An 11,113-nucleotide genomic window follows, 5' to 3' on the forward strand; every position below is an offset into this window, starting at 1 on the left:
TAACAAATGACTGTAAGTATATATGTATTGGCAAACTAAATGGCGAACCTACAGATAGTTCAGCTGCGGAGATTGTTTCATTATTACTATTACTTGACCTGTGTAGGCAAAAAACGTTCACTCTTTGGCTTTAACACAGCAATTTTCACTGACTACAATGTGTCATATTTATTACTGTTTAGTGTCATAAGATTATTCTGTTAACTTCGGTGGCAGTCTGTGAGTAGTTTCTTCAACACTAAAAAACTTAACTAATAATACAATTTCCGTTTCCTTTTACACTGTGGAATAATTTTGCTCTCATTATTATTGAATGTTCTTAACTACTATGTTAGGTTTAAATCAGCAATAACGTTTCCTAACAAATACAGCAGTAAATTTTTCTTACATTGATGGTTAACTCATAATGTTTACGTAATGAAAGCAAAAGATTTTATACTGACTTAATTGATGCTATATACGAAATACAAGGTATACAGCTTTGCTTCCGCCGTTTGCCGATAGGTGACAACGGTAAGTAGCGGTCGAAAGAAACAGATCGATGACGTCAGGCAGTTAGCTTGGACCTCGGTGAACATAACCTCATTCAAATATTAGTCGATTTGTGTCTGCATTCCCATAGTGCTCAGAGCCATTTTGTGTCTGGATCATAAAGTTATTCTTGATTGAAAATGTCAGTTTACGAGCCTAATTCTCGTCATTTGCGGGAGGTGTCACTGTTTTGTTTCGGTATGAAGGAAACAGCGGCTGAGTCTCATCGAATGCTCTCATGTACGTATGGTAAGGACGCTATTAGTCAAAGAGAGAATGTTTTCTAAGATACAGAATTGGAGACATTTCTGAGTGAAGACTAGCGTCAAACTCTAGAATAATTGTCACGATTAGTGGAAGTGACACAGCAAGCCATTTCAAAACGTCTCAAGGCTATGGGTATGACTCAGAAAGAAGGAACTTGGGTCCCGTGTGAGCTGAAACCGAGAGACGCTGAACGGCGTTTCTGTGTTTGTGAACAGTTGCTTCAGAGGCAAAAACGGAAGGGATTTCTGCATCGCACTGTGACCGGGGACGAATAATGGGTTCATTACGATAACCCTAAACACAAGAAATCATGGGGATATCCCGGCCATGCTTAAACGTAGACTGCCAAACCAAATATTCACGGCTCGAAGATCATGCTCTACATTTGATGGGACCAGCTCGGCATCGTGTACTATGAGGTGAGGTGTTAAAACCAAGTGAAACAACCACTGGTGCTCGTTATCGAACGAATTAATGCGTTTGAGCAGAGCATTAAAAGAGAAAGGGCCGCAATACAGCGAGAGGCACGATAAAGTGGTTTTGCAGCACGATAACGCTCGACCCCACGATGCAAAAGAGGTCAAAACGTACTTGGAAACGTTAAAATGGGAAGTCCTACCCCACCCGCCGTATTCTCCAGACATTGCTCCCTCTGACTGTCATCTGTTTAGATCAATGGCGCATGGCCTGGCTGACCAACATTTCCGATCTCATGAAGTCACAAATTGGATCGATTCGTGGACCGCTTTAAAAGATGAACAGTTTAAAACCACTGACAAGAAGAAGAGAGAGAATGATCGGACAGAGTAAGGAATAACTTTCATGGTACTAGGTGAAGCTGTAGAGGAATTAAACTGTAGAGAAAGACAGAGACTGAAATACATCCAGCAAATAACAGACTGCAAGTGCTACTCCGAGATGAAAAGGTCAGCGGAGGAGAGGAATTCTTGGTGGGCCGCGTCAAACCAGTCAGAAGACTGATGACGCAGAAGAGAGCAGAGAAATCAGGATTCAGAGGCTACTTTTCAGAAACAAACAAACAGTATCTATCTTTGATTCATTTATTACTGCAAACAAATAAATAAATATTATGTGCAATCAATTTATTTACAGTTTACAAAAAAACAAACTATGATTAGATCTTGCCTTATTAAGTACGTGCTCGACGACATTAGCGCTCTAATAGTGGTTACTTTTTGTGTGTGGCTTTTGATCACGTACAAAAAGCTCATCCCTCTGATCTATTTATTAGAGACTTCCAAATAACATTTAGAGTAGAACAATCTTCTTGACTACTCTGCCCTAATTTTCTTCTCGCCTCACAAATTGGACAAGCCAGGCACTTAGGGTGACACACATTACTACACTTTGACTCTTAAGCTACACCTTATCCACAAAGTGACTTCACTTTATTATAGTCTGTACAGAGCATCTTCAATATAATGCGACAGTTAACTGATCACAGTTATGAATTCCAAATTGGACGACTCGCTCGCGATGTTAATCTCTGTACGCCATAATTCGGTTTTACCTTTGTTCCTTTCTGCGCACTGACGCTCGCGCGCTAAGTTTTGGCGCTCTCTCCGTCCCCCGGTACTTTCCCTTCACGGAAACGATAGCATCAGTATCGATCGGTGACATTTTCCACGAGTTTCTACAAAATTATTTTATTTGACATATTCAATAAGTTCAGTTAGCAAAAATATCAAGCAAACGTTTGCAAAATTAATTAGAAAATTACGTAGGAAAATGTAAATGAGATAAATTCAGAAATGTATCAAATTTTTTTTTCAAGATGTTTTATGGTTTTTGATGGCAGATGTGTATATATCCATTACATACTGAATGTAGCTCCAAAACCGAAGAAAAATAGAGCTAATCAAATGTCTAGAACTTAGATACTCTGGGGGAAGAAATGTATCGTTTAGGTAAGTGCTGTGCAACGTTGCTGTCGACAAACGCCGATGTCAGCAAAATGTAGCAGAGTCTTCCTACTGTCACAACCACTGCGGTTAATTGTCGGAACTGGGCAGCTTGGTATGCCGCTGGCTGTCAGTTATTGTGACTCGTAGCACCGGGGGAGCCGCCATCACGTTCTAAGCGCTGAGCTGCCTTCGTCACTAAACGGCTAAAGCGACCCGTACTTCATAGTGCGCACTCCCAGTTGGAGGATGCACATCTAGCGGCTTGCAAGGGCAACAAAAATTTAATTTTCAGTATTGCCTATAACTATTCACTGGAATTTAAAAACTTACGATGCTGCCATAATCTACTAATTAAGAGGTTTAATCTTAAGTTTAACAAACTATGACAAGCGTTACAGTTAGAAACTGTGTATATGTCTTGAGTCTTTAGGACTTACGGCGCGCAGATTACGCACATTATGTTCATTCATCCGGTACTTTAGAGTAAGAGCACTTAGCGACTTCCAAAAGAGTATAACATAATTCTAAGCCTTTACGAAACTTTTCCTAGTGGACACCATCCACAGAGTAACGAAAGGAAAAAAAAAGTTGATCGATTACTACAGTTTCGCTGTACTTGCATTAAAACTTCATCATCAGGCACGAGTTTTTGATTTATTATTTCTGGCAGTATCCACGTACACCACTGCATGTTCAAAATGGCTCTGAGCACTATGGGACTTAACATCTATGGTCATCAGTCCCCTAGAACTTAGAACTACTTAAACCTAACTAACCTAAGGACAGCACACAACACCCAGCCATCACGAGGCAGAGAAAATCCCTGACCCCGCCGGGAATCGAACCCGGGAACCCGGGCGTGGGAAGCGAGAACGCTACCGCACGACCACGAGATGCGGGCACCACTGCATGTACCCGCAAAGGTACATAGTTGCACGACATGTAGTTGAGGAGGTACGACGTCGTAAACATTTAGATGCGTGAAAAACTAGCTTTCCCGTTAAACGGGACGCGATTTACCCAAACTATACTCACAAAGTGTTTAAACGTAATTTCAAACCTTCACAAACTTTTTCGCACTAAAATGTTTAACGTAAAATACTTAGCGCATGTGATCAGCCGTCTGAGGTTGCTTTACACATGCTAAATTCTTTAAAGAATCGGGGATTTACTAGTGTACCTTGATCAGCGTCCTTGACGCTCCTTTCCTGCTCAACTGCTGTAGCTCCCGCTTACCTCCTCCGTGTTTCATGATTACTTTATCCTCGAGAAAGGTACTTACTTTTGTTTGTGGTCATTTGTTTCTCCAGAGTGCGCTGTTTGTCCTTGTGGAGTAGATGTTCGTCTTAGCCGTGTCCTCCCGAATGTTATCTCGTCACCTAATTCTGCTTCCTCCTCTTTTTCCTTCCATGTATTGTCCTGCAGAACGCTGTTGTAACTAGTGTATTCTCGGTCTGTCTCGCTATAAGACGAGTCCAGTGCAGCGTTGTCTTCTTCAGCACTTCGTCAATATTACTGTGATTGTGCAGCTCTTGTAGTTCATTTTTCCTTATACTCCATTCCATGTTATTTTCATAAATTACATGTCCAAAATTTTTTCCCAATATTTCCCTTACAAATATTAAGTTTTTTCTCTCTAAATGTCAATGCTTCGTGTCTACATAATGTTATCGGTACGACAGTTGACTGGCACAAGCTAATTATGAAGTGCTAAGTGATCTTCTCCTTAAGATACTGATATAACTAAAAAGTGCTTTGTTCGCTGCTGCTAGACGGGCATCTATTTATATATCCGTTCTCATGTTGTTCTATAAACACTCCCTAAGTACGAGAGGCTGTCAACTGTCTGAAAACTGAAACCCGCTCACCGAGAAACACTTCATCAATCCAATCAAGCTCATATCAGCTAAATTCACATACATTATTGAATAAACGCAATAGTCTAACCAGTTCTCAGCAATAAAACGTGAATTTCTTGACTACGAAAAAATGATTGTATGTACTGACAGTACGTAAAAAGATAAATGTGACCTCCTGTCTCGCATCAGATATTGTACTGCCATTCGTGAAAGATACTAAATATGGCTTCAACCGTTTCATTTTGAAATTGGTATATTACATTTCTTCACATGACCCAATGTACGCTTCTACACGAAGACGCATCCAACTGTAATTGAAAAGTTTTAAAGAGCAGTACGGGACATTGATTTAGTAAAATTCTAATCAACACCACAGGTCAGAAAAATCCATAAGCAATTCCCGTATCAACGCATATCCACTAAGCGAGACTGAATTTTTAATATTCAGTATTGTAACACATTCCGAAGACAGCCACTGTTACAATGCCACTGAGAAGTAAATACACTCACAGAACTCGCACAGCAGCAACTGAGAGGAATGATTAAGCAATTTAAAGGTATCTGCTTCAGTTGTACTGTCAGCACAACTGAAGCGGATCTCTTCAAATCAATTAATCGTAAATTTTAACAAAGCTTGAGCCGCTCCTAGAACACCCGACGCTAGGAATGAGGTGACGCTGTGTATTTACAGCAAAACCTATTGCTAGGCTAAATGACGGCGTGAAATGTACACAGCACTAAACAGAATAATCACAGGTCCTTTGCATATTGAATGAAATTACTTAAGAATCAACGACAAAGGTTTGCTCTAAATGATGGCACCTATTTCATTACAATGTTTTGATTTCACTGTACGTCAGTTAAGATCCAAAGTATTAGCCGTGTACAGAGAAATTAAGTCGATAACTTTACTCTATGAGCATTAAAAGTCAAGACCGCTGCAGAAAACGTTACACAATTATCTTCGTTGGCCTTTTTGGCCGCTTCCATTATTGCTACGTATCCTATAGCCCGAGTGGCAGCGCCAGTGTTAGAACAGACACTGACACGAAAAATCTCAGTTCTAGTCCAAATATTCATTCACTGCTGTTGAAAACGGGAAAGGAAACTGTCAGCATACATATATATTTCACAAAATGGAATTAACTCGGCACTTTTTGTGTTTCAGATCGGACCTGGCTATGTTGTGATGAACATGGAGACGTCAATTGGTTCGATGGTATTTCTGCAGTGTGTGACGCCACTTGAACCGCTGCTTCAGAAGGTCATTCACCGCATATTCTGTCCTCCTCACATGTTTCTCTATGCCAACATTGCTCTAATTGGAGAAGCCATAATGGTGAGTTCATACAAGCTTTTGTCTTCCTTAAGTATACAGAGATCATCCCGATCAAGTTTGCGAGTTTTATTCATAGCAACAAGATAGAATTTAGTGTCCGAAATCAATAAATTTTGAAAATATTTCTATCTGAAGTAAGGGTAAATTTCCGTGTTACCTAACCGATTTATGGATATTGCACTCAGACGCTTCCAAAGTGATTAACCTGGTTATATATATTAGTCGATACTGGTTACTGTTACTGGAACTTTGCTCTCCAAGAAATAGCAAAGGGAAAGACCTAAGCTACGGTCAGTACTCCACGGTTTTTAATTTTTTATTTTTGAATAAAAGCATTGAAATTCAGGCGAACGTGTCGGACGTGAGTACGGGACGATACTTCTAACATCACAGCACGAATTAACAGTAAATCTCAACAAATTACTTCAGAAATGCAATTTCATTATGCGAAACACGTCTCATACTGAAATTGTGTTTCACATGCATACAAATTTATTTATCTAAAAGTACAACTTTTTTGGCAATATAATAAACTATTAATGTGAGATCCATATCGGCTGAAACAGTAAAATTTGGGAAGGCCCTTCGTCTTTAATCGTGTTACAAATACACAGTTAAGCAAATAGGTTTCAGGAATTACTGCAACCAATCGCCGTTTTTTCTTCAATTTTTATTTATTCATGACCGGTTTCGCTAGGCGATGCAGTAATTCCTGAAACCTGTAACAAGACAGTCGCAGTATTCCAAATCCAGAATAGAAAAAAGTTTTATTTTTTCAGCGAATAGTAATCGGCACAAAAAGGTGGAACTGTTCATGCAAAGGTCGGAAACCAGTACGCCAAATATTGGTTATCTGGAGGTATCAGAAGATTCAATTTTAGCTTTAAAGTTTCATAACGGTATCTGTGTCTGTAATCATTTACAACTTCGAAGTCCGTCCAGTTTTTACTAGCGCAACACAGCTGTGTATCGCCAGCGAAAACAGGCTGGGTCAGCAAAGCAGGCCGGCCTGTGTGGCCGTGCGGTTCTAGGCGCTTTAGTCTGGAACCGCATGACCGCTACAGTTGCAGGTTCGAATCCTGCCTCGGGCATGGATGTGTGTGATGTCCTTAGGTTAGTAAGGTTTAAGTAGTTCTAAGTTCTAGGGGACTGATGACCACAGATGTTAAGTCCCATAGTGCTCAGAGCCATTTGAACCATTTTTCAGCAAAGCAAAATTTGCCGCCGCAATATCTTCCTGAAATATCGAGTAAGTTCACGTAATATCTAAGACAATGGACTTGCATTGGGAAGAAATGTGCGTTCAACATGCCTGTTCAACGGTCCCGATTTAGATTTATCATATTTGCTTGAATCACTTCACTTAGGACACAGCAGAGTCCGTCCCTCGTCGTTATACAACTAATAATCTCGATGGCGGTTGGACTTTATGTTCCATCTTATTCGCTCTTTCCTTTCGAGCTTCAAGATCTTAATAATGAAGGTATAATGAGGCCATATTAATTCCTGCTGTGCCTGTGGTTGAATATGTCATTCCAATCTACTGTTTCATAGATGTTATACAAGAGCGTCATAGGATACAGTTAAGACTTTCCTCAACATTATCATGAAGCAGAATGTATTCTTGTAATGATTGCAATACTGCACTTAATTAATGCCAGTATACTGTTCTTTTACAGTTTGAGCGTGATATCATGGTATGGAACCACAAGAAATATGAAGATAAGCCACTACTGGTGAAAGAAGATCGCGCAATTTCAAAACACAGGCGCTGGTACAGCCAGTTCTATTCTGAAAACAGCCCACAATTTTCGTTTGTAAGAGAAAACATGGAATGGTGAAAACGTCCCGAAAACAGCTTGGGATACAGCGATTACATTACAGCAATATGTAATGCTCATAAACATAAGCACAGCTAATATCTTGGTTCTGTACATCTCATCAAATTATTATGTTTTGTCAACGCTCTAGTTGTTGACGTGAAAGGATGCAATTAAGGAAGTAGATTTACGATTTGCTGTCGTAATGACGAGTAAAAGCTGGAGGGACATCAGAGTGAATTTTGTGATTCCATCGTCACTACCATCACTGCGACGCTGACGCGTGGTAAAGTGAAGTGGTATTTGTGTGTAAACAAAAGGACTGAGAACAGTGATCTGAACGTGTGTGGCTGAGACTTACGTGTTTCATTATCATAGTTTGGGAAACTGTTTTAGGAGGCAAGTTGGTCTACTCTTTAGACTAGTTCCCACTTCGATCAACGATATGTAGGAGTGAATGTGCAACTCTGTGCACTGGAATATAGAGAGTTTAGTTTTATGCAATTTCTAGACAAAACAATCGGAATCACTGAAAATTTTTGTGTGAAATTATGTACAAAACAAAAATTCTGTTCTCAATTGCGCGCGCGCTTGTGTGTGTGTGTGTGTGTGTGTGTGTCCATTTTAGCTGCATAAGCTGTCTGTGTTAATTTTAACTAGATTGAAAATGAGTTAACAATCCAGAGACATATTAGGTGCTAAGTAGATGCATCTGGATCATTTATAAATTGCTCATTTCTTATTTAGGTAATACTTATAATAATCCTTCACTAGGGAATTGGTGGATTATTAATGTACATCTTGACTGGTTCTGGTGAAGACTCGAGTGAAAATAAATTTCCTCACGTCTGTCCTCTACAGTTAGCTTTCGATCCTTACAAATTTTAGATACAGATAAACGTGTCTATTGCATTACAGTAATAGCATCCCGTACATATGTATGCACTTAGGTCACTAGTAATGTACACAGTATGTTTTATACTTCAGAATATAAATATTTGTAGCCTTTAAGAGATCTCGAGTGGGTTTCGTATATTCACTACTAGTTTCCACAAAATGAAGCTTCTTGTTAAAGCTTTTCCAGATTTAAACATTTACAATGTTATAATTTAACAGTATTCTTAAGATTTGACGCATTGTCTTACATGTTCCTCTCGTGTACAATGACGATGTAAAACTGACAAAATTAAGACTTATACAAGTGCCTTTTGCCGAAATGAGCAAGAATGGCATCATAATTGCTGATTTTAAAACAATGCATTCCAACTTTTATGGAGATGTTTATATGTAAATAAAGATTATGAGAAAATTCATGCCGATGTTCCCTTACCTTACCTTACCTTACCTCACCTCACCTTTCCTCTTGCTAAATCAATAAAATTAACATTACAATGAGAATACATTGTTCTAAGAAAGAATTTTGGAATTAATTGGAGCCATCCGCGTGGGTCATTTAACAATGGGAACAGCACACTGTGAAAATACTGAATGCAGACTCAGAATAATATTACATTAGAAGTAATAATACTTTGGCAAAATAACAAGAGGACATTTATTGTGTTTTGTAAGTACATAACGTTTTTGCACGCACATATGAAGATAACAGGTCGTGGCTAATCGTATTTTCCCAGAAATAAAGGAGTCTTACAGTTCTATGCACTTGCAAAGTACGATAGCACCTGTTCTGCATTCGGGAGGACGACGGTTCAATCCCGCGTCCGGCCATCCTGATTTAGGTTTTCCGTGATTTCCCTAAATCACTCCAGGCAAATGCCGGGATGGTTCCTCTGAAAGGGCACGGCCGACTTCCTTCCCCATCCTTCCCTAATCCGATGAGACCGATGACCACGCTGTCTGGTCTCCTTCCCCAAAACCAACCAACCAACCTGTTCTGCAGGAGTAGGCGGACGAAGCAGCCCAGTACTCTAAACACGAAGGAAAAAGTTCACTAATTAGCATTCGACGTCCTGCTAGTCACTGAAACATCGTCAAATTCGTGTTCTCATAATCTGTTGAACCTTGGTTCATATCTCGGTCCTATTCTACTGAATCAAAGTTTTTGCGATACTCTATGCATCATGGAGTGATCTTGCCGATTTTTTTTTTTTGTACACTGGTTTGGTAGATTACTTCTGTCCATTTTGTCTGACATTGTGTCAGATGATATATCAAAACATCATCCGCAAAGACTGCTGCAGGCAGCTACCACCGCCGGCTGCCGTGCCTAGCGAATGGAAAGCTCCGGGAGTCACAGCAGAGATCGACAGAATGCTGCACACTGTCAACCAAGGATTGAATCGAATCAGAGCTAGTGATTAAGGCATAACTTCAGGAGGCTGGATGCGGGTGAGAGAGAGCGAGGCCTCTCCCGAGTTGTACCCTCACCCCTTATTGTTCCGAATGGTTAACGATATGGAGAAGGCTCCCAGCACAGTGTAACTGCTTACATACTACTACTGTCGAAGTCTCTTACGGCACTGGCATAATGTGCGTTTGTAAGACGTAAGTAGCCGTTCACATTTCCGTTGTTCGAGCGGCTGTCTTACCAAAATTTGAAATACATTGCAGTTGTGTCCAGTTCTGAAATGAAGCAGATTGGACGCCTACTAAATGTTTTTGACTCCTGCCGTCTTTGTAGCTCTCCACAACGAATAGACTGTCGTTCCCCCAGAAACATTTCGCCACCCGTCGCAGAAATTTATGACCATGAGGGCAACAAGAAAGTAAGACAATTCTGGATAACTACATAAAAAGAGAAGCGAACAGAAGTAAGATAAGATATCGATCTTCAGATAATGTTCAGACGCTTCATTTTCTGTGAATGAGTGATCACCCCTCAAGACATTAGTCACCTCAGATTACACGCACAGGTATACTGTTACATATTATCGTACCACTAGCTGAAATTTTGGCAAGTACTTCCTGCTGTATCATTCTGTGAATGATTTATGTTTCTGACACTTCGTGGTGAAAACTGGCAAGACGTGCGGTGTTCTTTACAGTGCGGTTCCTTTAGTGAATTCTTACAGACGAACAACGAACAGTCAGCGAAGGACGTGAACTGCCGTTTGTGGAAAGTGCAACACCGAGAAGGAATTACCCGAATAGCGGAAGTGGCGACGGGTGTGCAAGCAGCACGTGATACGTTTTGCAGCGAGGTGGAGTACACGCAGGCCGAGCAGAGCCCTCTCGTGGCCGTCCGACAGGGTCGGTGTTGCGCCGAGTGTAGTCGGTGCAGAGCTGTCACACAAGGCATGCCTCGTCGACGTCAAAGGCATGTGAGAGAGTTCGAACGGGGCAGAATGATCGGTCTCCGGGAAACGGGGCTGTCATACCGTGACATTTCGGTTTGATTCAATGCCACGGCTTATA

At 40.5% G+C, this 11,113-nt stretch overlaps 1 protein-coding gene across 5 annotated transcripts in view; it reads left to right on the forward strand.

Moving 5' to 3' along the window:
* LOC126259180 (cholesterol 7-desaturase nvd) overlaps positions 1-8,912 on the forward strand; it is a 533,483-nt gene extending 524,571 nt beyond the window's left edge. For all 5 annotated transcript variants that reach the window (XM_049955752.1, XM_049955753.1, XM_049955756.1 and 2 more), the window contains 2 exons: positions 5,751-5,921; positions 7,601-8,912. In XM_049955752.1, coding sequence (XP_049811709.1) covers positions 5,751-5,921; positions 7,601-7,762 — 333 coding nt within the window. In that variant the 3' untranslated portion in view covers positions 7,763-8,912. The remainder of the gene's footprint in view (positions 1-5,750; positions 5,922-7,600) is intronic.
* Positions 8,913-11,113: the final 2,201 nt, after the last annotated feature.

This window comes from Schistocerca nitens, chromosome 5, assembly GCF_023898315.1.
Source record: "Schistocerca nitens isolate TAMUIC-IGC-003100 chromosome 5, iqSchNite1.1, whole genome shotgun sequence".
In the NCBI taxonomy this organism is placed as follows: Eukaryota; Metazoa; Arthropoda; class Insecta; order Orthoptera; family Acrididae; genus Schistocerca; species Schistocerca nitens.